General features: G+C 42.6%; 2 protein-coding genes across 9 annotated transcripts in view; both read left to right on the top strand.

Moving 5' to 3' along the window:
- ARMCX5 (armadillo repeat containing X-linked 5) overlaps nt 1-7427 on the top strand; it is a 41310-nt gene extending 33883 nt beyond the window's left edge. For 3 of the 8 annotated variants that reach the window (XM_073227897.1, XM_073227893.1, XM_073227894.1), the window contains exons 5-8: nt 5283-5509; nt 5769-5855; nt 6789-6875; nt 7189-7363. In XM_073227897.1, the coding sequence (XP_073083998.1) occupies nt 5283-5509; nt 5769-5855; nt 6789-6875; nt 7189-7233 (446 nt within the window). In that variant the 3' untranslated portion in view covers nt 7234-7363. Of the gene's footprint in view, nt 1-2558; nt 2672-5282; nt 5510-5768; nt 5856-6788; nt 6876-7188 lie in introns of those variants that run through there. The other 5 variants (XR_005058616.2, XR_005058617.2, XM_073227895.1 and 2 more) reach the window with 5 other exon arrangements.
- GPRASP1 (G protein-coupled receptor associated sorting protein 1) lies at nt 7257-12761 on the top strand. The gene has a single exon (XM_037008545.2). It carries the CDS (start codon nt 7501-7503, stop codon nt 11635-11637), a length of 4137 nt encoding a protein of 1378 aa, XP_036864440.1. The 5' UTR covers nt 7257-7500; the 3' UTR covers nt 11638-12761.
- The last annotated feature ends 14659 nt before the right edge of the window (nt 12762-27420 follow it).

Here is a 27420-nt window from a genome sequence, read left to right as displayed (position 1 = left end):
GTAAAATGGCACAGCCAATATAGGACGCAATTGACATTCAAGTAACTGTATTTGCTGGCATTGTGAAAATTCAGGATTTCTTCAAAACTAGTAAACCGCACCTCCCCAGCTGTTGTAAATATCCTCAAGGGGTATTTCCTATATCCTGAATTTTGTTCTCACATGATTTTTCCAGGTTTTGTTAAAACACTAAGATTTACTATCAAGCACTTAAGTCTCCCCAACTGCTCCCTCTAATTTTCTCAGCCCAGAGTCCTCACAGTGTCAGAGCTGAGGACTAGTCTAAACTTTAAAGCCATGTTGGGGAGGAGAATGTTTTCCTCTCTTTAGGTTACGCTTTATAAATGGGATCTGCACACCAGAGTGTTAAACAGTTTATTTGCAAACAGGTATTTCTGGGGTAATTTATGAATCTGTCTTTGTTGTAACAGACATACAGTTGAGGACATATGTTAAAACAAGCAAAAACAGGAGACCTAATTCCAGTGCTACCATTAGAATAGCTACACTACCCTAATGACAGGCATTGCGCCTGGCTGTTTTCCCTAAGGATGAATTCTCTTAAAGCGGAAATCAACCCAAATGTGACCTAAAATATATTTAGATTAGGCCTTCCCATAAGTTTTCCAAATATGCCTTGTTTCAAGTAGTAGACATAGGTCAATATCTTTCCCAGAGGCCCTTCAGGCTCGACTGAAAATAGTCATCTGTTGAGCCAGTTTCATCAGTTAGTTCACAAAGACCCAACCTAGCCTTCTTGTTCCCAACTGCAAAGGATTTGAGTTCCTGCATAAAGCTCCTGAAATTCAGGGATAGAAGGATGGATACATTCTGAGAGTGCACAGGGTTTGGCTGAACATTGGATTAAAGGGAGATACCAGAAGGAAAGTTTGCTTGAGGTACGTGAAGTACAGAAGAGAGGCAAGTTAAGTGGGCAAGAACAGGTTAATAATCATAATGACTGAGAGAGATAAGAGGAAGTCATTCAAGCTGCACAGACAAGGGGTATGCTAGTGGGAAAGTTCACATGAATGTATGTGGGAGGTAGGGGTGGGGCTGGGGATGGAACTGTAGTTATGATGAAGCAACACACCTGCTTCTATATCCCGTACTTAATGTTCGGGGGACTTTTGGTTCTGAAATTGTTCCATAGATCCCAAGCCTATTGATGGTAGCGTCCTCAGTTAGGAAACTTGTGTGTGCAGACAGAGAGGGAGAGAAAGATAAGGATAACTGGGGCTCTGCCTTGATTAGGATCTGAAAGTAGGGAGCCTAGGATTCAACAGGGTCACTTTTTATTGCCTAATTTAAAGCATAAGAACAAGAAATTGGATACCTGAAGGAAAAAAACAGGTTACTCAAGGATTCAGCTGTCTGGTCTACCCAGGGGCTTCTGAAAGGGAACTTCATTGATGGGGGGGGGCACGGGTGCTAGTTCCTTATCTGTTGTGTTGCTGTAACTGTGTCATATAGGTGACAATATTTATTCAAGATGGATGTCTTTTGAAATGGGTGTAGTTTAATCAAAAGATATAAGTGATTCACACTACAATCAAAAGGCATACTGCCAGGTAATTATAGAAATTTAGATTTCAGAGGATAGTCATTGATACACAGGTGCTAGTGGAGACAGTAGGGAGTGTAACCATGGCTGTTGCAATCATGCTGGAGTTCATTTTAGGAGGTATTAAATAGAATATTACTTAGTAGTCAAACGGACATAGGTCAGTATCCTGTTTCAATCTTTTATTTGTTCTCAGATTTAAAAAATGACACTTAACCTATTGATATATACACATGAATAGCTAATACATAAAAAACTTAAAACAGGACTTTTCTCAGTTCGCTAAATGTTAATCAATAGTGCCTGTTCTGTAAGTGAATTAACAATAAATTGTCCAACAGGTATTTATAAGACTCTAGTAAGGTCAGTCAGTTTTTGGTAGGTCCACTTCTCTTTCAGTAAATATGTTGGGATCAATATCCCATTACCTTGAGAATTACTAGAGAAGCTTACACTGGTATAATAATCATAAACATTTAGAATAAGAAATTAAATACAGAGTAAACCATGAATGAATGTAAACTACAGGAGAATAGGTACAGTGGGGGAAGAAATGTAGGTATAATAGATCAGCACAGCTGCTTCTGTATCCTGGGCTTAACAATTGGGGTATTTGGTTCTGAAATTAAGACTTCAGGGGCAAGACAAGACAAGATTATACAGGTGCTAGTGGAGGCACTGGAGAGTGAAACCATGGCTGTTGCAATCTGTTAGACTGGAATCCATTTTAGGATGAAGTAAGTGCTGCTAAACAGTCAGACATATGTAGGTCACCATCTTTTCAATCGTTTTGTTTTGGTTTCTCACTTTAAAGATGAAACTTAACCTATCTGAGCTGGTTTCCAAGTATATTTTGGTAATAGTCCATACTGTCCAGGATTGTTGTAATCTAATACACCTAAAGAGCCTAAAATAGGGCCTTTCTCAGTTCACTAAATGTTAATCGATGATAGTGCCTATTCTCTAAATGAATTAACAACAAATTGTCCAACAGGTATTTCAAAGACTCACAGTAAAATCATCTGTTGGTAGATCCACTCCTCTGTCTGCAAACATCTTGGAATCAAGATCCCACCACATCCAGAATTATCAGAGGAATTTGTGCTGGTATGATTTAGGATATATCTGTAAAGTTTTAGGATAAGAAACCGAGTAAGAAATGAACAAATAAATGTAACTTCCAGAAAAACCAGAAACTTCATTCAGGTTTGTTTCTACTGCATCCCCAGTGCCTAGGATAAAGTAGGTACTCATATAAGTTTGTTGAAGGAATGAAAGGCACCAGAGACTTTAAGAGGGAGAAGGGAACAGTTCAGGGAAGGCAAAGAGATTCACAGGCACCCACAGATCCCAGCAGAGCTCAGGCTCTCTTCTTCAAGCCTGCCATTCACCCAAGACAGTACACTGTGGAGCAAAGAAAAAGTAATCCACAATTGAGCTAAGGCCATTTAAACAGCACAGTACAATGGCCATCATCTGAAATTGACATCCAGTGTCCCCAGATACTGTGTAGAATCATCTTCAGGGATTTTTTTCCCTATCACCTACACATTATACCTAATAACAAAGGCTGAAATGAAAATTCATGGTAAGAATAAGGTTCCCTTTTCCTCCTGGGAAACATCAGTGATTTTCAGCAAATGGGGACTTTCTCCAAGATGAGCCTCACAGACCATTCCAACAATCTCACTTAAAAAAAAAAAAGACAGAGAAGGGAATTGCTGGAGAGGGTGGTGAGACTGGTGACAGTGGTGACAGTGGTGAGAGATGAGCCTCAAAATTGTATCATCCGCGGGAGCTGATGCCCAAATAAAGAAAGTGGAGGGGAATGGATGTTAATCAGGATGGTGAGTGAGTTCAGTTCCTACCGCAATCTTGGTGGCTTAAAATAACAAAAAAATGTACTGTCTTGGAGGTTGGGTATACGAAAAGGGTCTCACTGGTGTAAAATAAAGGTGATGGCAGGGCTTCATTCCTCTGAAGGGTTCTGGGGAGAAATCTGTTTCCTTGCCTTTTCCAGCCTCTGGGTACTGCCTGCATTCCTTGGCCCCTGGCTTCCTTCCATCTTCAAAACCAGTAATGGCCTGTCCAGTCTTTCTCACCGCTACTTTACTGTGCCACTGACTCTTCTGCCTGCCTCTTCCACATGTAAAGTGGAGCTGGGAGCTTGCGATTACACTGATCAGGATGATCCAGCATATTTATATTTTAAACTCAGCTGATTAGCAATCTTAACTCCCCCAGCAACTTAAATACTCCTTGCCATGTGACATCACGTATTTACCGGTTCTGGGCAATAGGACGCGGGAGACCTTACTTCAGCCTACCACAGTGAGGGTCCCATTTAATTGGGTTTTAAAATGGGCAACCGTGCCAGCAGGTTTGGGCTCAACCCTGGTTGTGCTCGGTTTCCCTATGATGCACAGAAAGGAGGGGCTCAAGACTAGAGGAAGGCTGTTGGGGTGAAGTAACCAGAGGATTCAAGAACTACCAGATTTCTCTCGGGGCGGAGGGATTGGGTAAATAATGGGGCCTTCTGCATGGAATGACTGGGGAAGCTAGCCAGGTGCGTATGTCAAGTGGCCGGGATCCAAGCGGGTTCTAATCCCTGCCACGTTTCCACACTGCCAAAGATGATAAGAGCTTCTATGTGACCGCAAGAGGAGACTTGACAGACAGAACAGAGGAAGAGGAGCCAGGACCGGCCCTAGCGGGTGCCTGACACTGGCTGTGGGACAACAGACAGGGAGGATTGTTATGACCCGGTGCGGGTCCTGACAGGGAAAGGCCTCTCTCCGGCAACCGGGGGGACCGCGAAATGGCAAAGTGTGGTACCACTTCGAGCACTGAGTAAACAGCAGTGTGGCAGGAAGAATGAGTGAGCGCAGACTGGTGGTTGGTTGCCTCAGGTTAGAGGGCTAGGTCTGCCTTCGTTCATTACTGGGGCAGTGGTGAGGCCTCCACGGACGCCCCGGCCCACCTTCCTCCCCTCCGCGGCTTCGCGAAGCCGTGAAAGAACTTGGGCGGGCTACCCCAAACCTTCGGGGCGGTCTGGCCTTACAGCGTCCCTCCCCTGCCGGCCAGTGGTCCTTGCAGCTCCTCTCCCCTCAGCGTCCAGGAAGGACGGGGGCGGCAGGCATGCACCGAACAGTCTGAGGGTTCGCGCACACCCCGAGGGGCGGTTGGTATCCTTCCGCTGCTCCGGCCGAAGCGTCCCTTCCGGCCTCCCGATCCAGGCACCTGCCCCCTCCCCCGCCAACCGCCTGCCGCCCCCTCTATTGTGGTGGCAGAAGGTGGGAGTGGTCGCCAGGCAGGGGCCCGCGGCGCTCTCCTGAGGCCGTGCCGGCTGGTGTTAGCCCGCCCCTCAGGCTGGGGCTCCTCCCGGCCCCGCCCCCTCTGGGTCGGAACTACGGTGGGCCTGGGAGGGGGCGTCGAGCTCATTCGTGCCGTATCCCTCCGCCCCCCTTCCCGACACCGTCTCCGCGAGCGGTTCGTGCCGCATCCTGCGCAGCCCCTGCCCCGTTTAGTGCAGCGGTGCGGGGGCCGGGACGCCTCTTTGCGATTCCGAGCGCACCGAAGGCGGTGGGAATCCGATCGAGGAGCCCGGAGAGGAGGGGGAGGCCGACGACCCGGGCCCTAAGCCTGCAAAGGCAAGTGCGAGTGTGGTGGGGGGCGGGGGTGGCACCCCCGCAGCCCCGCCCTCTCGCTCGGCTTACAGCCCGCGCCCCAGACCCTGGCAGCCTGGCGAGGAGGCGGCGATTGTGTCGGAGCCGGCCCCTGAGTCGTGCGCAGCGCAGGGAGATCCCTGGCAAGGAGACGGCGCGCGACCGGCGCGGGCTGGGCCCGGGGGGCAGAGTCGGGCCGGAGAGGCGCCCTCGGATCCTGTGGAGGCGAACGGCGCCGGCCACTACCCGGCCAGCTTTCCTGCGACCCGCGCTCGACGGTGTCTGTGCCGGGAGAAGACTGGGGAGGGGAGGCCGCTGCGGAGAAATGGCGGAGCGGGAGCTGCGATGGGGGGCGCCCGGGGAGCCCGCCGGGGCGGGGGCGGGGTGGCGTCCGAGCCCTGGGCCGAGCTGGCGGGAGCGGGGGACGGGGGCTGCTGCGGGCCCTGATGCTGCAAAGGGCCTGTTGGGCCCCGGGTCCTGCGTGCTTTCCCTTCTCGCAGGCGCCTCGTTGATGCCCGAGTCTCCTGTCTGCGCGGTAGGTCTGGCGGTTTCAGGCGGCAGGGTGCATCTGTACAGGAGAGACTTCAGAGAAAGGAAGAGCAGGAAAATGGCCTGGATTTCTGGAGGTGTGTGGGACTGGCGGGTGGGCAGCAGCCATTGACGGGAGACTCGACTAGATGTGGGGTGACTGGGTCGAGAGTCTGTCGGACATCCAGGAACACCTGAAATTCCACCTCTGTCCACACAGCTTTATAGGCACTTCCCTTGGCCATGTCCCTTACCTCCACCCAAAATTGGCAGCAGGAAACGATGGGCTTGGAGGTGAGGGTGAGAAAGAGTCGTAATTGCAAGTATCACTGCACAACCTGATTTCTAGAATATACTGGCGCTCTTCCCCCAGTTTACACTCTGCAGTGCATGGGATTCTGAACACCTAGTGGTAAACCCTAGAAACTGGAGCGGGGAGTAACAGGAAGGTGTGATGTGAAGAGTAGGAATTTTTATGCAGAATCCTGAAACAGAAGGCCTACATCATAGTCTACCAGTAGGACCCTACATGTAAAAAACAGATAATAGTGAACTCCCATCCTTGATATTGGTTTGCCCACCAAGCACTCAGTTACTAGAATTACTTCCTGTCCTACCATTTCATCTGGTTGTTCATAGACCTGCTTTAAGTCTGGTCGCTTCTGCAAGGAAGGAAAGGAGAACGAGAGTGGCTCATATCTATGGAGGTTGGTGTGAATCAGAAAATGCAGGAGACAGCTACAGAGTAAGATCTTGGCAGGCCCTCCTCCACCTGTCCTACTCTTGGCCAGTTTAGCACACTGCCACAGCATCCCTTGTCCATTTTCTGCAGGAGATGTTCGGCACTTGGGGGTAGGTGTGGATTGGGCTGTCAATGAAAGAAGACCTGAGAACAAGGACCTGGAAACAGGAAGCATTAGATAAACTGTACCCTTAAAGAGAAAGAGAAAAGTCTTTATCAGGGTCATAGTGCCTGCCTGCCTATTTAGCAGCCAGGCTCCATTCTGTCCCGTATGTTTACTTGTTCCTAGGACAACCTGAAGGCTACAACGGTAGAGTCTGACACTACTGGAATCAAGGAAAGGAGGAGGAAGTTAACACCATATCAGTGCTGGTTGGTATGAGAATGGGTACAGCTTTGACATGGGTAGTGAAAATTAACACATGTCTAGTGATTAGGGTCTAGTTTGGTGTTCCCCAGCCTCTCCTATTCCCAGTACACTTTCCCACCATCTTCCCACCTATTTTGTAGCAGGCGGAGTAATGTGGCAACTCTGGGGATAAAGGGTGTGGGTGAAATAAGAGTAACAAAGACTTTCTAATAGTCCAACTGTCCCATCAAGCATTCAAGGTCCAGTTTCTCTGGGTGAGACTCTTCATAGAGTGACACAATTGGAGGAGACAAAGTTCTATCTCGTTCTCTCTCCCTAGATCCACCTCCAGTGGCAGCTCTGGTGGTGTTGGAATTGCTGCTGACCACCACCCTCAACAGGTCTGCACCCACCAGAGAACCACCTACCTTCCCGCAGGTTGTGCCTCTTCTGCACTCTCTAATACTGCCTGAGGCTGGGCTTGGGAACGAGGCTGATTAACTGCTGAACTGGTGATTGCCTCTAATTCTTGTTGAGTATCATCTGAGTTACTGGAAGATCAGAGTGCAAAGATAGAAAACTGAGACAGATCTGTGTAGAGGCTAAGACTGTGGTAGGGGTATTTAACTGGGCCTTCTCTGTAACTTGTACCATGACTGGGGCTGAGCTTGAGCCTGGCGCCCAGGCCAAGACTAAAAAGAAGGCTGGAATAGAGGCTGGGGGTGGGGCTGAGAGACAGAATGAAGTCCCATTGGTGGTCAGACCCAAGGTTAGGACTCAAGCTCAGGGTATACCTGTGGCAAGGCCCAAAACTGAGGCCACAGAAATGGGTGGAGCACATCCTGAGGCTGATGTCAAGGCAATCCCTGGGGCACTGCTCATGGATGAAATGGATGAAGCCCATTTATGGGCCCAGACTGAGTTTGATACAGCTGGGGCTGTATTAAAAACAGAAGGAGTGCCCCAGGCCAGTGCTATCACCTGGCCACTGGTTGGTACTGAGTCTGAGTCAGTTGCTAAAACTAAAACCTTGTCTGTAGATAAGGAAGTGGTCAACATGGATACTGAGTACTTTCCTGGCACCAAGCTCAAAGCCCAGTTAGGAATCCAGCCTTTGTTTGGGCCAGAGGAGACCAATGTGGGGTCCTGGTGCTTTCCCAGGCCTACATCCAAACAAAAGGACTCTCAGGATTGTGATTTACAATGGATGGATGGATCCTCTGTCAGTCCCTGGTTGTGGAGTAGAGAAGAGGTCAGTACAAAGTTTCATCCTAGTGACACGGTAAAGGCCAGTACCAGGTCCAGGCACATGGCCAAAGAAGAGGCCATGTCTAGGCCCAGAGCTAATCGGGAGCTCTGTATTGTGTCGAGTTCTGGTTCTGAGGATGAATCTATTAAGACATCCTGGTTCTGGGCAAGAGAAAAGACCAATATTTGGTCCCGACCCAGGGAAGAGACCAATAGCAGGTCCAGGTTGAGGTACAAAAAGGAAGTCGCTGAGTCTAGTTCTGAATCTGAATGTGAGGACAATGTAAAGTACTGGTTCTGGGCTGGAGGGGAGGCCAAATCCAGATCCAAACTCAGAGCTAGGAAAAGGTCCAATGTCAGGGCCAGGCACAGGGCTAAACGAGAAGCTTCCATTGATCTCATGCCTGGGTCTATTGGCATAGGTAAAACAGAGTCCTGGTTCTGGCCTGGAGAAAAGTCTAATAACTTATCAAGGCCCAAGTCCAAGAAAGAGTTTTGCGCCAAAGCAATGGAAAAGGAAGAGGCCAAAACCAAGGCCAGAGCCAGGGCTAGGCGAGAAGCTAAGTCGGAGGAAGAATTCTTCATTGGGACCTGGTTCTGGGCTGCAGAAGAGTCTAGCATAGGAGATGGGGCCAGTGTTAAGTCCAGTTCTCAGGTAGAGGATGAGTCCATTGTTGGCAATTGGTTCTGGACAGAAGAGACCAGTATGGGGACTGAGGCCAGCAGTAAACTCAGACCAAGAACTGAGGAGGAGCCAATTGGCAATTCCATGCTTGGGACTAGAGAAAAGACCAGTGTGGAAACTGAGACTGAGGCCACTTGCAAATCTATGCTGACAGATAATAAAGAAAAGGTCATTGCCAGTTCCTGCTTCTGGGCTAGTGAAAACACCTCAGAGGCTGAGGAAGAGACCATTTTTGGGTCTTGGTTTTGGGTCAGTGATGAAGCCCATGTGGAAGCTGGTTTTGGAACCAGCTTTGCATCAGTGCCAGGGTCTGAAAAGGAAGAAGTTGTTGGTCCCTGGTTCTGGGCTGGAGAAGTCAATACAGAGGCTGAGTTTGGGGAAGAGGCCAGCCCAGGAGCTGAAGAAGAGACAATGTTTGGGTCCTGGTTTTGGGCTGGAAACCAGGCCAAGGTGGATTCTGAGGCTGAAGATAGCTGTGACACCATTCCAAGGGCTGAAGAGGAGGAGCCCATTATTGGGTCATGGTTCTGGGCTGGAGTAGAAACTTGTGTTGGCACTGAAATCAGTAACAAGTCTAGCCTGGAGGACAAGGAAGTGGTTATTATGCCATCTTGGAATGGGACCACAGAAGAGGTCAGTACAAAGTATGAAGCTGGTGCCAGATGCAAATTTATGGCAGGTGAAGAGATCAATAATGAATCTTGCTTCTGGGCAGAAGATAATCCCCATATGTGCACTGCTAATGGAGGTAGCTGGAAGTCTAGGTCAGAGGAGGAACATGACACTGTTGATTCATGGTTCTGGTCTAGAAAATACACAAGGCCGGACACCATTATAGGGCCCTGGTTATGGGCTGCAGAAGAGGGCAGTATAGATGATGGGACTGGAAACGAGGCCAAGCCACTGACCAAGGAGGCCACAATCACATCCTGGTTCTGGAAGGGGGAGGAAGCTGTTACAGAAACTACAAACAGAGAAGAATCCAGGCCAGACACTGAAGAGGATATTATTGGTTCTTGGTTCTGGGCTGGGGAAGAGGACAAGCTTGAGACAGCAGCTGAGGCTCGAGAAGGCAGGCTGGCAGCTGAGGAGGAAGCTATTTTTGGTTCTTGGTTCTGGGCCATAGAAGAGACTATTAGGAAGGAAGCTGGCTTTTGCAGCAAATCCAGTCCAGAAGCTGAAGAGGAGGAAGTCATAGTTGGGCCTTGGTTTTGGGCTAAAGAGGAAGCTGGACTGGAGGCAGAGACTGGTGTTGAGGCTGAGCCTGGGACTGAAGAAGAGGAAGTTATTGTTGGGTCCTGGTTCTGGGCTGAAGAAGACAATATAGAGGCTGGGCCCCAGGCAGTAGAAGAGACCAGGTTAGAGACTGAAGAAACCATTTTTGGATCCTGGTTCTGGGCTGCAGAAGAAAGAAATGTAGAAGCAGAGACTTGTGAATCCAAGCCAGAGGATGAAGAAGAGAAAATTGTTGAATCCTGGTTCTGGTCTGAAGACAAGGCCTTTAACGGGACTGCAACTGTGGCCACCTGTGAATCCAGCCTAGGAAATGAGGAAGAGGCAGTTGTTGGGTCCTTGTTTGGAGCTGAAGATGGGGCCAACGACAGGACTGGCAATGGAACCAACTGTGAGTCCAGGACATTAGCTGAGGAGGATGAGGCTATAGTGGGGTCCTGGTTCTGGGAAGGAGATGAGGCCCATTTTGAATCAAATCCTAGCCCCGTGTTCAGGGTCATTTCCAGGTCCAGGTGTTCAGTTGAGCAGGAGCCTGATGCTTCACGCAGGCCTCAGAGCTGGGATGAGGTCACTGTTAAGTTCAAGCCTGGTCCATGGGGTAGGCTTGGCTTCCCATGCCCAGTCACCTTTAGATTTCCACAAGAAACAGCATCTCTATTCTCTGAAATGTTTGGAGGAAAGTGCAAGGACATAGAACTGAGCCTAGAAGAGGAAGAGCAGGAATGTTTGCTTCATCCTTACCAGCTTGACCCTGACTTCCCATTTCGATATGATCCATCCTACCGGTCAGTCAAGGAAATTAGAGAACATCTTAGGGTCAAGGAGAGTGCAGAGCCTGAGAATTGGTCCTGCAGCTGCATACAGTGTGAGCTTAAAATTGGGCCTGAAGAGTTTGAAGAGCTCCTTTTATTAATGGACAGAGTTCGAGATCCTTTTATTCATGAGATTTCTAAAATTGCAATGGGTATGAGAGGTGCTTCTCAATTTACCCGAGATATCATTAGGGATTCAGGTATTGTCTCACTTATTGAAGCCTTGCTCAATTATCCTTCTTCCCGACCTAGGACAAGTTTTTTGGAAAATATGATTCGCACAGCTCCACCTTATCCAAATCTAAACATGATTCAGACATACGTATGTCAGGTGTGTGAGGAATCTATTGGTTATAGGTTGGATTCCCCTGAGCAGCGATCTGGATTAAGGATGGTTAGGCACCTCACTTCAACTACTGACTATCACACACTGGTTGCCAAATATATGCCTGGGTTTCTCTGTTTATTAGCCATGGGCAATACCAAAACAAGGTTTCATGTTTTGAAAGTACTACTGAATCTGTCTGAAAGTCCTGTTGTGACAAAAGAATTACTCAGTGCTGATGCAGTTTCAGAATTTATGGCCCTTTTCGACAGGAAAGAGGCAAATGACAATGTTCAGATTGCTCTAGCAGTGTTGGAAAATATTGGTAACAATATCAAAACAGAGGCAGTATTCACTGATGATGATTTCAATTTTGAGCCACTTATTTCTGCATTCTATGAAGTTGAGGAATTTGTTAAGGAACGGCAAGGCAAAACAAATTATCAAAATGACCCTGAGGCAGACCAAGAAAATCAGTATGATTAGTCACTTGCCTCTGATTGTCCTTGTGTTCCTGAGTTAATGATCCTTGAATAATGCTTTGGTTTTCACACTTTGTTCTATATTGTAATGTATATCTTTAATGCTGATACTATCTTTGCCCAATTCTGTGTGTTCTGGGTCATTCTAATGCCAAATGAATATTATAACTGAAAACGCATTTGTTGATAGTATCTTTTTGTCCAGATTGTGATATTTAGTATGTACACTTATAGGAAACTGAGCTGCCTTAAGTAAGCTACCCTTCTGATTGTTGTTCTAGTGTATTGATGTCTCTTTGAGTCTTGTTTGTGTTTTCAATAAAGTTCTACGTTAAAGTTGATAGAAATCACCCTTCTCCTTGAACTTAAAATGCAGATGCAAGGATACCATATGAACACAGATATAATGTATAAATACTATGCTTCTTGAAAAAGCTTACTCTCATAGCTTTAAATGCACAGGTTATCATGGGCAGCTACTGAGGGTATGCATCAGAGAAAAAGGACCCAATTAAGTTCTCTGAAATGCAGGAAAGAGGCTGGATAGTGTGAAGAAAAGCAGAGTTGGAAAAAGTGTTCTGTGGGAGTGAGGTATCCAGTCTGCTTGGAGTAGCTGTAAAGGAAGTGTATTAAGAGTTATATAGAGAATGAGGTAAGTTTTGAAGAGCTGAGAAATTGAGTTTTGTAGCTCAATGTATGGGTGTTTCTTCCATGCTGCCTAAAAGTTAATAAGACAGTAAAGCACACAAATTTAACTGAGGAAGACCATTTCTTCATGATGGTGTTCATGCAAAATGTTATGGTAATATACAGCCACTAAAAGTGATAAATAGAATTTTAAATTTACTAACAAAAATACTGATGCTTTCTATATTTGTGAAATAGAGAAGACTGGCTATTAAATGGCAAGTGAAAGTATGATCCCATTATAAAGTATAAACAGACTGAATTTATGCAAATTTATATTTGATTATGGAAAATTCTGCAATGATATGTCAAAGAATTAAAGAAGTGTGAGAGACTACAACTTCTGAAGGACTGGCTTGACAGACAAAAATATGTAATTATATAAAGGGAATAAACTAAAATTTCCAAAGTTCCTGAATTCATACTTTTTTTTTTTTTTTTGCATTCACAATGGTATCTTCATGCAAGAGCAAAAGCCAGGAATAAAGTTGGTTTGGGGCAATGGGTGTCCAGGCTTAGGAGAAATAGTTTTATTATTTTTCAGAAAAAGGACCAGACATGGTAACCATGTTATTTTTGGTTTGTCTGGGGGTGCAAAGTGCTTTTCCATACCCGATTCTAGTACAGAAAGTTTATGGAAGTAGAGCAAAGGGGCAATTTTGCTTCCCTCCACAACAAGAAGTGTTAACAGGGATCATCCTGGTGGTGGAAAATGGAGTTTGAATGTTTTGTTTATCAGTATTTTTCAAGACATCCTGTGTGTGTGGTTTAATATGTTGCCCGAGTATTATATGTAATATTAAAAATCAGTTCGTTTCCAAACTCCCATCGAGTGCTCCCCACCAGCCCTGTCCTCCTACAGAGCAAGGCCCAGGCCTAGAGCTGGAAGCTTTAGCTCTAAATCCAGACTTCTTTCAGCTCTCTTGTCTTCACCACCGTCAGGAGCTTCAGGTTTTTCTAGCAAGAAGTTCAACCCGAGAGAAGATCCTGCCATCATTGCTGCAGGACTGTGGCAGACAAGCAGAAGGTATGATCACGTGGGTGCCGACGGTAGGTCACGTCACCGCTTCTCTCACTAGGGGCAAATATTGAGGTGTGTTGTTTCCAAAAGGGACAGGAAGGACCCACACCCGACAATTGACAGACTGCGTGGAAAGAGTGGTAGGATGTTATAGTGGGTGGGCGGTGTCTCTCCATGCTGCACTAGCCCGAAAACTAATCACTCAGGCAACCAGAATTGTTAAGACAGCATTTGTTGTTAGAGGAAGCAATCCCTCAGCCAATCACGAGCGTCTTGGCGGGGGTCTCTTTTGTCCTGCAGCTCAAGAAGCAGGAAGCCATCCTGCAGGAGGCATCGTGGAGAGAGCGCTGTTGGAGGGGATGGGTTCGAGGCGCGCATGTAGGTGGTGGCTGAGACTAGATCGGGTGCAGAAAGTGCCTTGGACCCTCCTGCTCCCTCCTGCCTTCTGAATACCCCTTCTCCTCCTTTCAGGGCTCCCTGCCCAGGTATGTGACTGACTATGTGTTTCTGTGTGTCAGTCAGGGAGGTGGACTCATGGAGGAAATTGGCTTCAGGGGAGCCCAGAGAGAGGAAATGGTGAATTGACAGTTCGTGAACACCCGTGGCGTTGGCTCAGGAAAGGCAGATGTGAAGATGGGAACCGTGAGCTACACTCCCTTCCTCCCACCTACTGGGCACTCACTGTCTACTGTCTGTCTTTTCCAGACGATGGGGATGGCTGAGGACAGCTCAGAATTGCAGGGGATGGGTGGGAGGGGGTTGTAGGAAAAGGAGGGCGTGAATAAAACTGCTTTATAACTCTAACGGTTCAGCTGCTGAACTCTAACTCCAATCTGGACAGCTCTAAGGAAGGGCGAGGGGAACAGTCTTATGAAGAGAGGATCTAGATGCCTTGAGCCCTTCATATAGGATTTCTCATTGGAATGCCACCAAACTTCTCAGACTCCAAGAGTATCCCTGTATCTCATCTCAGGCATGAACATCCAGGGGTTGTGCCCTAGATGTGAGATTCTGAAAGGGCTGTATCCCATTGCTTCCTCAACAGCTCTCTTACATCTGAGACTGCAAGGGTCACTGCTCCAATTGCTGCATCTGAGGCTCCCTTCCTTTTCGGTCTTGGGCCTCAAAGGAAAGTCTCTCTGGAAACCACCTAGAGAAAGTGCTTTATAGATAGTCTGACGTGTTCTGGTCTATAGAGGCTTTGTCCTTTTCTTTGTTTTTGTTTTCTGGTCAGTGCTTAAGACTTGGTGATTTGCAGCTATCCTTAGTGGCACTCCATTATTTGTGCTGATCCCTTTTGGTCAGAGCTGGGGTCTGTGAGATAGCCATAGGATATCAAGGTCCTTTTAGGAGAATATAGTCAGGAAAAATACATTTTTCTAACCCCATTTACCTCTCTATTTATTTGCACAATTTACATATTTGAAGCCAGGTAATACATAGAGATCTTTCTCAACTTTTTATAACTGCATAATGCTCCATTGTGTCACTACCATAATTTGTTTAATCATTCTCCTATATATGGACATTTGTTTACAATATTTTGCTGTTGCAAACAATGCTCAAAGGATAACCTTGTACAAATGTATTTTTGTATGGTTAGGGGTATCTATATTCAGGACAGATTTCTAGAAGTGGGGATGGTGAATCAAATAAGTGCATGTGTAGTTTATTGGGTATTCTCAAATATCCTTCCAAGGGGGTCTTGCAAATTTTCCTTTCCACCAGCAAAGTATGAGAGTGCCTGTTTCCCTACCTTGCCAGTCATTTTCTTACCATCTTTTTAATATTTGTAGAATATCTAGTGATGTCACCTCTCTCATTCCTGATGGTTAGTAATTGTGTCTTCTCTTTTGTTTATCATTTGGTGATAGGCTTATCAATTTTATTGACCTCAAAAAACTTTTAGTTTTATTGGTTTTCTTTATTGCTTTTCTTTTTCCCATTTCATTGATATCTGTTAGATTATTTTCTTCTAATTACTTTTTGTTTGTTACTCTTCCATTTCTAGCTACTTTAAATAGAAGCTGCAGTCACTGATTTGAGACTTTTTTTAACTAATATAGGCATTTTATTATTAATTTCCCTCCAATAATTCTTAAGCTGTATCCCCCAAATTTTGATATGTTATATTTTCATTTTTCTTCAAATGAAATTACATACTAATTTCTCTTTTGGTTTCTTTTTTGTTCAAAGAGTTACTTAGAAGTATACTATGTAGTTCCCAAGTATTTGGGGCTTTTCCAGGTATTTTTCACTTATGGATTTCTACAAAGCAGACTGCAATTCCATTGTGGTTGAAGAACATATTTTGTATGACTTGAAACCTTTTCATTTATTGAGACATTTGTTATGGCCCAGAATATGGTCTATCCTGGTAAATATTCCAATTGCACTTGAGAATGTGTATCCTGTTGTGTGAACTGTATAAATGTCAGTTAGGTCTACTTGTTTCATAATGTTGTTTATGTCCTTTATTGTATATGTTTATTTCGTCTTTACTTGTTATTGAGAGAGAGGTTCTGAAATCTTTGACTTTAATTGTGGATATGCCTATCTCCTTGACATTCTACCACAGTATTTAAGTTGTTATTTTTTAATATACTGAGAGATTCAATGTGCTAATTATTTTTAATTCTTTCGTGAGTGAGATTGACCCAAAGTTTTTTATGCTGTAGTTTTCTCATCGTAGTTTCAAGGTTATCTTAGCCTCATTTAATGAGTTTGATAGCTTTTGTTCTTTTTCTAGTCTCAGGAAGAGTTTGTATAACATAGTGTCTGTACCTTAAAGAAACCTTAGAATTTTTCTTTTAAACCTTCTTTACTTAATACCTTTTAGGGCAGCACATACATTATAAAATATTATTTAATTTACATATATAAATAATAAAATGCAGAAGTATACTTTTACAGATAAAAATAGACTTTTCATAATCATTATCTGTACCACAGTTTCTTGCACCTGGAGGGGTCCTCTTTCTCTCTCACTTGTCCCTTCCCACCACCAGTCATCCCCAGCCCTCTATAAGCTCTCTCAAAGGCCTGTCCATTCTTCAGAGATTTTCTAGAATGCCCTCTACCCCATTCATGGTGACACTCCTGATTCCTTTCACCAACTCCATGAACTCTCCCCTTCAGGTGTCCAGTGCTGGTCCTGTAGTCATACCTTACTCAAGAGTTAAGCAAGGACTTCTTCCTTTGGGATGAGGCTGGATAGTTTGTCTTAGAAACATATGGTGAGATTGGTAGATACGGTTTTTAAAGTGACTGTGATACTAGCCATGTAATTTTTAAGTATTTTGCTAATGGAATTGCAGAACATGTTATTGCTTTGTTGTTTCATTATTATTAATGAGGTTAAACCTATTTTCAGATGTTTCTTAGCCAGTTGGATTTTCTTTTTGTGAGCAGAGTATTTGTAAATTTTTCCCATTTGCCATTTAGAGGTTCTTGGTTTAGAGATTTTTAGTGGCTCAAGAACTCCTTATGGATTTCTGTATATACATAAGCCTATAAACAGTTCAGATAATTATGAAAGAAAAATACTTTGGAGGTTGGAAAGTATTTGTCCCACCAGGAATTTAAAAAAATATTGACCTATAGTTAGTAAAACAGAATAGAACTGACTCAGGAAAAGATAAATAGAAAACAGCTAGCCTGTATATTGCCACATATATGTGGACATTTATATTAGGATGACAGCTGAGTCCTGGAAAAAGGTAAAATATTCAGTGTGCCAGGGGTACTCAAATCCAGCCACAGTTTCAATGATTAACTAGCAAGACTCACAGGACTCAATATATAATTGTATTCACAGCTATAATTTATTACAAATGGATGCAAAAACAAATCAGTTAAGGCAAAAGTGAATGAGAAAGTCCAAAAGAAACCAGGCACAAGCTTCCAATAGTCCTCTCACAGTAGAGTCACACAGGATACCCTTAAATCCTCCAACAACAAATTATGACAACGTTTGTGAATGTTATTTGCCAAGGAAGCTTATTAGGTACTCAGATGCCCAAGATTTGGGGGAGGACAGGGAACTGTTCATGTAGGTACCCTCTGCCTAGCATGTACCAAAATTCCAACTCACAAAAAGAAAAAAGGTATTTAGCATAGACCATATTATTTGCACAAATAATTTAGGCACAGTGAGCCAATCTTACCAGTTCTAAAAATGGTGGGAATGCTCTTTAAATTCTGTTAATGTGGTGTATCTCATTTATTGATTTGCATATGGTGAACCCTCCTTTCATCCCAGGCATAAATCCCACTTAATCCTAGTGTATAATCTTTTTTTTAATTAAAGTAATGTTAATATACAATCTCATGTTGCTTTCAGGTATACATCACAGTGGTTCAACAGTTACCCACACTTACCAAGTCCTCACTTCCTCTAATGTAGTTACTATCTCTCAACATAGAAAGATGTTACAAAATCATTGACTATATTCTCCATGCTGTACCACTGTTCCCATTATCAACTTACATTGTGATTGTGAATTATTCTGCCCTTTTATTCCTCTCCCCGGCCAAGCCTGCCCCAACTGCTCCCCTTTGGTAACCACTAGTCACTTCTCAGTGTCTATGTGTCAGTTGCTGTTTTGTTCCTTCTGCTTTGCTTTGTTTTTATATTAGACAAATTAGTGAAATCATATGGTATTTGTCATTCACCTGGCTTATTTCACTGAGCATAATACCCTCTAGATATATCCATGTTGTTGAAAATGGCAGGATTTATTTACTTTTTATGGCTGAATAATATTCCTTTGTGTATGTGTACCACATCTTTATACATTCATCTACTGATGGACACTTAGGTTGCTTCCATATCTTGGCTATTGTAAGTAGTGCTGTGATAAACAGGGATCCATATGTCTTTTTGAATCTGGGATCTTATTTTCTTTGGGTAAATTCCTAAGTTTTTGAGGAAACTCCATATTGCTTTCCACAATGGTTGAACTAATTTATATTCCCACCAGCAGGGTAGGAGGGCTCTCCTTTCTCTGCATCCTTGCCAGCATTTGTTGTTTTTTTGTCTTTTGGATAGTGGCCATGCTAACTGGTGTGAAGTGAGTCCATGCTAACTTTGGTTTTAATTTGCATTTCCCTAATGATTAGCCGTGTGAAGCATATTTTCATGTGCTTGTTAGCAATTTGTATTTATTCTTTGGAGAGTTGTCTGTTCAGGTCCTCTGCCCATTTTTGAATTGGGTTATTTTTTTTTCGGGTGTTGAGGCATATGAGTTCTTTAAATATTTTGTAGATTAACCCCTTATCAGATGAACCATTTATGAATATATTCTCCCATACTGTAGGATAACTTTTTGTTCTGCTGATCGTGTCCTTTGCTGTACAGAAGCTTTTACTAGATGTAGTCTTTCTTGTTCATTTTTATTTTGTTTTCCTTGCTCGAGGAGATGTGTCCTGGTAAAAATAGCTCATGCTTATATTCAAGAGATTTTTACTTGTTTTCTTCTAATAGTTTTATTGTTTCATGACTTGCATTCAGGTGTTTGATCCATTTTGAGTTTACTTTTGAGTATGGAGTTAGACATTAATCCTATTTAATTCTCTTTCATGTAGCTGTCAAGTTTTGCCAACACCAGTTGTTGAAGAGGCTGTCATTTGCCTATTATATATTCATGGCTCCTTTATCATATATCAATTGATCATAGATAGATGGGTTTATATCTGGGCTCTCTATTCTGTTCCTTTGATCTATGGGTCCGTTTTGTGCCAGTACCAAAGTGTTTTGATTACTGTAGCTTTGTAGTAGAGCTTTAAGTCAGGGAGCATAATCCCCCTAGCTTTGTTCTTTCTCAGGATTGCTTTGGCTATTAGGGGTATTTTGTAGTTCCATACAAATTTTAGAACTATTTGTTCTAGTTCATTGAAGAATGCCATTGGTATTTTGGTAGGGCTTGCATTGAATCTGTAAATTGCTTTGGTCAGGGTGGCCATTCAGACAATATTAATTCTTCTTATCTATGAGCACAGGATAATTTCCATTTATTGATGGCTTCTTTAATTTCTCTCATCAATGTTCTGTAATCTTTAGAGTATAGGTCTTTCACCTCCTTGGTTAGGTATATTCCTAGGTATTTTATTCTTTTTGATGTAATTGTAAATGGAGTTGTTTTCCTGATTTCTCTTTCTGCTAGTTTGTTGTTAGTATATAGGAATGCAACAGATTTCTGTGTATTAATTTTGTATCCTGCAACTTTACTGATTTCACTTATTAGTTCTAATAGCTTTTTGGTGGAGTATAGTGTTTTCTATGTATAATATCATGTCATCTGCAAATAGTGAGAGTTTAACTTCTTCCATACCAATTTGGATGCCTTTTAACTCTATGTTTTCTGATTGCTGTGGCTAGGACCTCCAGTACTATGTTAAATAAAAGCGTAAGAGTGGGCATCCTGTCTTGTTCCTGCTTAGAGGAAAAGATTTCAGCCTTTTGCAATTAAATATGATGTTGGCTGTGGGTTTGTCATATATGGCTTTTATTATATTGAGGTACTTGCCCTCTATACCCATTTTGTTGAGAGTTTTTATCATGAATGGATGTTGAATTTTGTCGAATGCTTTTTCAGCATCTATTGAGATGATCATGGGATTTTTGTCCTTTTTGTTGATATGTTGTATGATATTGATGGATTTACAAATATTGTACCATCCTTGTATTCCTGGAATAAATCCCACTTGGTCATGATGGATGATCTTTTTGATGTATTTTTAAACTCAGGTTGCTAGTATTTTTTTGAGTATATTTGCCTCTATGTTCATCAGGGATATTGGTCTATGATTATCCTTTTTTGTGGTGACTTTGTCTGGTTTTGGTATTAGAGTGATGCCAGCCTCACAGAATGAGTTTGGAAGTATTCCATCTTATTCTACTTTTTAGAAGACTTTAAGAAGGATGGGTACTAGCTCTTCTTTAAACATTTGGTAGAATTCAGCTGTGAAGCCATTTGAACCTGCTGTTTTTGCTTTGGGGGAGTTTTTTTGATTACTAGTTTGATTTTGTTGCTGGTAATTTTTCTGTTCAGATTTTCCATTTCTTCCTGTTTCAGTCTTGGTAGGTTGTATTTTTTAAGAATTTGTCCATTTCTTCTAGGTTGCCCAATTTATTGGCATATAATTTTTCATAGTATTCTCTAATTCTTTCTATTTCTGTGGTATCCATTGTGGTTATTCTTCTTTGTTTCTGATTCTGTTTATGTGTGCACATTCTCTTTTATTCTTGATAATTCTGGCTAGGGGTTTATCTGTTTTGTTTATTTTCTCAAAGAACCAGCTCCTGATTTCCTTGACTTTTTCTGTTGTTTTATTTTTCTCTATTTGATTTATTTCTGCTCTGCTCTTTATTATGTCCCTCCTCCTACTGACTTTGAGCTTCATTTGTTCTTATTTTTCTAGTTTCTTTAATTATGATTTTAGACTGTTTCCTTGGGATTGTTCTTGTCTCTTGAAGTAAGCCCGTATTGCTATGTCCATTCCTCCTAGAACTGCATTTACCACCTCCAACAGATTTTGGGCTGTTGTATTTTTGTTTTCATTCATCTCCATGTATTCCTTTATTTCTATTTCAATTTGTTCATTGGCTGATTGATTATTTAGAAGCATGTTGTTTTAACTTCCATGTGTTTGTAGGCTTTTTTGTTTTCTTTGTGTAATTTATTTCTTGTTTCATACCATTGTGGTCTGAGAAGCTGCTTGATACAATTTCAATCTCTTTTAATTTATTGAAGCCCTTTTTGTGGTCCACTATGTGATCTACTCTTGAGAAAGTGCAGTATACAATTGAGAAAAATGTGTATCCTTTTGAGTGGAGTGTTCTGTAGATATCTGTTAAGTCCCTCTGGTCTAATGTATTGTTCAGTGCCTCTGGTTCCTTATCTACTTTCTGTCTGGTTGATTTGTCTATTGATGTGAGCAGTGTGTTAAAGTCTTCCAAAATGAATGTGTTGCAGTCTGTTTCCCCCTTTAATTCTGTTAGTATTTGTTTTACATATTTAGGTGCTCTTATTTTGGGTGCATAGATCTTTATAATGATTAAATCCTCTTATTGGACTGATCCCTTTATCATTATGTAATGTCCATATTTGTCTCTTGTTACTTTTTTGTTTTGAAATCAGTTTTATCTGATATAAATACTACTCATCCTGCTTTTTTTTCTCCTTTTTATTTGCATGGAATATCTTTTTCCATCCCTTCACTTTTAGTCTGTGTATGTCTTTGGGTCTGAAATGAGTCTCTTGTAGGCGGCATATGTATGGGTGTTGTTTCTTTATCCATTCTACCACTCTGTGTCTTTTGATTGGTGCATTTACAGTTAAGGTGATTATCAATAAATATGTACGTATTGCCATTTTATTAACTGTTTTTTAGCTGTTTTTTACAGCTCCTCTCCATTCCTTCTGCTCTTATACTGTTCTCTTGTTATTGATGTGTTGTGATTGGATTTCTCTTTTTAAAAATTTCGGTGTGTGTGTGTGTGTGTCTGTGTGTGTGTGTGTGTGTGTGTGTGTATTATAGGCTGTAGTTCTGTGGTTACCAAAGGTTCAAGTATAGTGTCCTTACTATATAATAGTCTATCTTAAATTGCTGATTACTCTTTCAAACACAATCTAAATATGCTTTTATTGTTCTTTTCCTCCTCCACATTTTTCATATTAGATGTCATTATCTGCACTTTTTGTATATCCCTTGACTGATTTTGTGTATAGCTGATTTTTCTACTTTTGTTTTATTTAATGTCATACTTGCTTGTTAATTAATTTGTCTACTGCCTTTACTGTGGGCTTGTTTTCACTGATGACAACTATTTTACCTTAGAGACATTTCCATCTACAACAGTTACTTTAACATATCCTGTAAGGCTGGCTTAGTGGTGGTAATTTCCTTTGACTTTTGTTTATCTGGAATTTGTTTAATACCTGCTTCAAATTTAAATGATAATCTCGCCAGGTGGAGGATACTTGGTTGTATGTCTTTCTATTTCACATTAAATATATCATGCCACTCCCTTCTGGCCTGTAAAGTTTCTGTGGGGGAAGTCTGCTGATAACCTGATGTGATTTCCCTTATGAGTAGTCTTTTTTTTTCTCTGGCTGCTTTCAACACTCTCTCATTATCCTTGCTCTTTGCCATTTTAATTAATATATGCCTTGGTGTTGTCTTCCTGGTGTTCCTTTTGTTAGGGGATGTCTGTGCTTCCAGAACATGAGTGTCTGTTTCCCCACGCACACTGGGGAAGTTTTCAAAAATTATTTCTTCAAAGAGACTATCCTTTTGCTCTCTTTCTCCTTCTGGTATGCCTATTATGTACATATTGTTTCATTTGGATTGCTCACATGGTTCTATTGTCATTCTTTCATTTCTAGTGGTCCTTTTTACTGTTTCTCAGCTGCTTTGTGTTCCTGTTCTCTAATTTCCATGTCATTCACTGTCTCCTATACCTGAAATGATCTACTTTTAAATCCTTCCATTGTATGTTTCATTTCAGATACTGTATTCTTCAGCTGAATAGCTCTTTTTCAGATTTTCTATCTCTTTATTGAAGGCTTCTCTGAGATATTGAATATTTTTCTGTAAATACATGAGCATGTTTATGACTTTTATTTTGAAATGTCTATCAAGAAGATTGGCGGAGGATCACGGGAAGATGGCGGCATGAGTATTTCAGAGGAAATCTCCTCCCCAAAACATATATATATTTATGAAGATACAATAAATACAACTATTCCTAAAAAAGACACCAGTGGATCCACTACAACAGCCAGTAGACATCAACATCTGTGAGAACTCAGCATCACACGAAGGGGGTAAGAAACAAGCCGCAGCCAGGCGGGACCCGAATGCTCCGCCACCCCAAAACCCGGCGGGAAGAAAGGAGTGGGAATGGGGAGGGAGTGATTGCCCAGGACTGCTAGACAACCAGCTCTAGAAATCCGCACCCGGAACACAGACACAAGGTGCACGGGGTGCTGGATATTAGAGAAACGGAAAATCAAAACCTGTGGGTAGGTCCCCACAACTGACGCCCCTAAGACAAAAGAAAAGTGAGTGCTTTCTGCAAGTCTTAAAGAGACAGGAACCCCATAGCTGGACGAAGTTGTCCCGGCAGCTGGAAATACCGGGGAAACTTAGGCGCCCTAAATGGAGGCAGTGCAGCTCTGAAACCCCTCACAGGAACCAGGCAATCTGCCAGTCATTCCTCCAACTGGCGTGGACCCCAACACACGGGCCCAGTAGCAGGAGAGTGGGAGTGCGCACCGGGGGCGGAAGTGCTAGAAGGAACCGAGAGCAGATCCGTGTGCCGCAGGGCTAGCCTGCAGTGGCGCGACCGAACAGCCTGGGTGTGGCTTGCGCACACCGGCATCAGTGAAGCCAGAGCCCGGTAGAAGCCTGCGCAGAAAAGCCCCGTGCACACTGGCAGCGGAGCCAGAGGGAGCAGGTGCGCTCCAGGAGCCGACCGGAATCCCAGTGCAACGCACAGCCGCCTGGGCCAGACCCAAAGGCCGCTGCTGTCACACTGCTGCCTGGCAGGGTTGCCGCTAGCACAGAGGAGTGCACCTGGCGTGCCTGCCACTCCCTGCAGGGCTCCGCACTGCTCTGATGGACACCCCGCCCACAGCAGCTTAGGAGATTAACCTGGTGGCTGCTCCAGGAGAGCAGGTAGCCGTCACAGGCAGCGGAGAAGTGCAAGGCATCCAGCAAGCAGGAAAGGACTTTCTTCTCCCAGCTGACACACCCGCAACCTGCCTACAGCCACTGCAGTCACCATGAAAAGGCAAAAAAATCTGGTCCAGACCGAGATAGTTACACCTCTGAAAGGATCTGCAGAGGCAGACCTAACCAGTCTCCCTGAAAAAGAATTCAAAATAAAAATCATATACATGCTGACAGAGCTGCAGAGAAATATGCAAGAGCTAAGGGATGAAGTCCAGGGGGAGATTACAGATGTCTGTAGGGAGATCAGAGATGTCCGGAGGGAGATTACAAAAGTGAAAAAAACTCTGGAAAGATTTATAAGCAGAATGGATAAGATGCAAGAGGCCATTGATGGAATAGAAAACAGAGAACAGGAACACATAGAAGCTGATGCAGAGAGAGATAAAAGGATCTCCAGGAGTGAAACAATATTAAGAGAACTGTGTGACCAATCCAAAAGAATAATATCCATATTATAGGGGTACCAGAGGAAGAAGAGAGAAAAAGGGATAGAAAGTGTCTTTGAAGAAATAATTGCTGAGAACTTCCCCAAACTGGAGGAGGAAATAGTTGCTCGGACTATGGAGTCACACAGAACTCCTGAGAGACAGGATCCAAAGAGGTCAACACCAAGACACATAATAATTAAAATGGTAAAGGTCAAGGACAGGGACAGAGGATTAAAGGCAGCCAGAGAGAGTAAAAAGGTCACCTACAAAGAAAAACCCATCAGGCTATCATCAGACTTCATGATATATTTCGTGCAATGAAATAGAAGGGCCTTGAACCAAAGATACTGTATACAGCATGATTATCATTTAAATATGAAGGAGGGATTAAACAATTCCCAGACAAGCAAAAGTTGAGGGAATTTGCCTCCCACAAACCACCTCTAGAGGGTATCTTAGAGGGACTGCTCTAGATGGGAGCACTCCTAAAAAGAGCACAGAACAAAACACCCAACATATAAAGAATGGAGGAGGAGGAAAAAGAAGGGAAAGAAATAAACATCAGACTGTGTTTATAACAGCTCAATAAGTGAGTGAGGTCAGACAGCAAGGCAGTAAACAAGCTAACCTTGAACCTTTGGTAACCACAAATCTAAAGCCTGCAATGGCAATAAGTACATATCTTTCAATTATCACCTTATATGTAAATGGACTGAATGCACCAATCAAAAGACACAGAGTAATAGACTGGATAAAAAAGCAAGACCCATCTATATGCTGCTTACAACAGATTCACCTCAAACCCAAGGACATGCACAAATTAAAAGTCAAGGGTTGGAGAAACATATTTCATGCAAACAACAGAGAGAAAAAAGCAGGTGTTGCAATACTAGTATCAGACAAAATAGACCTCAAAATAAAGAAAGTAACGAGATAAAGAAGGACATTACATAATGATGAAGGGCTCAGTCCAACAAGAGGATATAACCATTATAAACATATATACACCCAATACAGGAGCACCAATATATGTGAAACAAATACTAACAGAATTAAAGGAGGAAATAGAATGCAATGCATTCATTTTGGGAGACGTTAACACACTCACCCCAAAGGAAAGATCCACTAGACAGAAAATAAGTAAGGACACAGAGGCACTGCACAACATGCTAGAACAGATGGACATAATAGACATCTATAGAACTCTACATCCAAAAGCAACAGGATACACATTCTTCTCAAGTGCACATGGAACATTCTCCAGAATAGACCACATACTAGGCCACAAAGAGAACCTCAGTAAATTCCAAAAGATTGAAATCCTACCAACCAACTTTTCAGACCTCAAAGGTATAAAACTAGAAATAAATTTACAAAGAAAGCAAAAACGCTCACAAATACATGGAGGCTTAACAACATGCTCCTAAATAATCAATGGATCAATGACCAAATTAAAATGGAGATCCAGAAATATATGAAAACAAATGACAATAACACAAAGTCCCAACTTCTGTGGGATGCAGCAAAAGCAGTCTTAAGAGGAAAGTATATAGCAATCCAGGCATATTTAAAGAAGGAAGAACAATCCCAAATGAATAGCCTAATGTCACAATTATCGAAATTGGAAAAAGAAGAACAAATGAGGCCTAAGGTCAGCAGATGGAGGGACATAATAAAGATCAGAGAAGAAATAAATAAATTTGAGAAGAATTAAACAATAGAAAAAAATCAATGAAACCAAGAGCTGGTTCTTTGAGAAAATAAACAAAATAGATAAGCCTCTAGCCAGCCTTACTAAGAGAAAAAGAGACTCAACACACATCAACAGAATTAGAAACGAGAAAGGAAAAATCATGACGGACCCCACAGAAATACAAATAATTATTAGAGAATACTATGAAAACCTATATGCCAACAAGCTGGAAAACCTAGGAGAAATGAACAACTTCTTAGAAAAATCCAACCTTCCAAGACTGACCCAGAAAGAAACAGAAAATCTAAACAGACAAATTACTAGCAACAAAATTGAATCAGTAATCAAAAAACTACCCAATAACAAAACCCCTGGGCCAGATGGATTTACCTCAGAATTTTATCAAACATACAGAGAAGACATAACACCCATTCTCCTTAAAGTTTTCCAAAAAATAGAAGAGGAAGGAATACTCCCAAACTCATTCTATAAAGCCAACATCACCCTAATACCAGAACCAGGCAATGACCCCACCAAAATAGAAAACTACAGACCAATATCCCTGATGAACGTAGATGCAAAAATACTCAACAAAATATTAGCAAACCGAATTCAAAAATACAGCAAGAGGATCATACACCATGATCAAGTGGGATTCATCTCAGGGCTGCAAGGATGGTACGACATTCGAAAATCCATCAACATCATCCACCACATCAACAAAAAGAAGGACAAAAACCACATGATCATCTCCATAGATGCTGAAAAAGCATTCAACAAAATTCAACATCCATTTATGATAAAAACTCTCAACAAAATGGGCATAGAAGGCAAGTACTTCAACATAATAAAGGCCATATATGATAAACCCACAGCTAACATCATACTGAACAGTGAGAGGCTGAAAGCTTTTCCTCTGTGATCAGGAACAAGACAGAGATGCCCACTCTCCCCACTGTTATTCAACGTGGTACTGGAGGTCCTAGCCATGGCAATCAGACAAAACAAAGAAATACAAGGAATCCAGATTGGTAAAGAGGAAGTCAAACTGTCACTATTTGCAGATGACATGATATTGTACATAAAAAACCCTAAAGACTCCACTGCAAAACTACTAGAACTAATATCGGAATTCAGCAAAGTTGCAGGATACAAAATTAACACACAGAAATCTGTAGCTTTTCTATACACTAACAATGAACTAATAGAAAGAGAAAT

This window comes from Manis javanica, chromosome X (genome assembly GCF_040802235.1).
Source record: "Manis javanica isolate MJ-LG chromosome X, MJ_LKY, whole genome shotgun sequence".
NCBI classification, from domain to species: domain Eukaryota; kingdom Metazoa; phylum Chordata; class Mammalia; order Pholidota; family Manidae; genus Manis; species Manis javanica.
Note: the sequence above shows the minus strand (reverse complement) of the source record. Positions and strands in the feature narration are given on the sequence as shown.

Bases quoted from the DNA above. Each gene is read 5' to 3' on its own strand.
- GPRASP1 (XM_037008545.2), top strand. From the start codon at position 7,501: ATGACTGGGGCTGAGCTTGAGCCTGGCGCCCAGGCCAAGACTAAAAAG.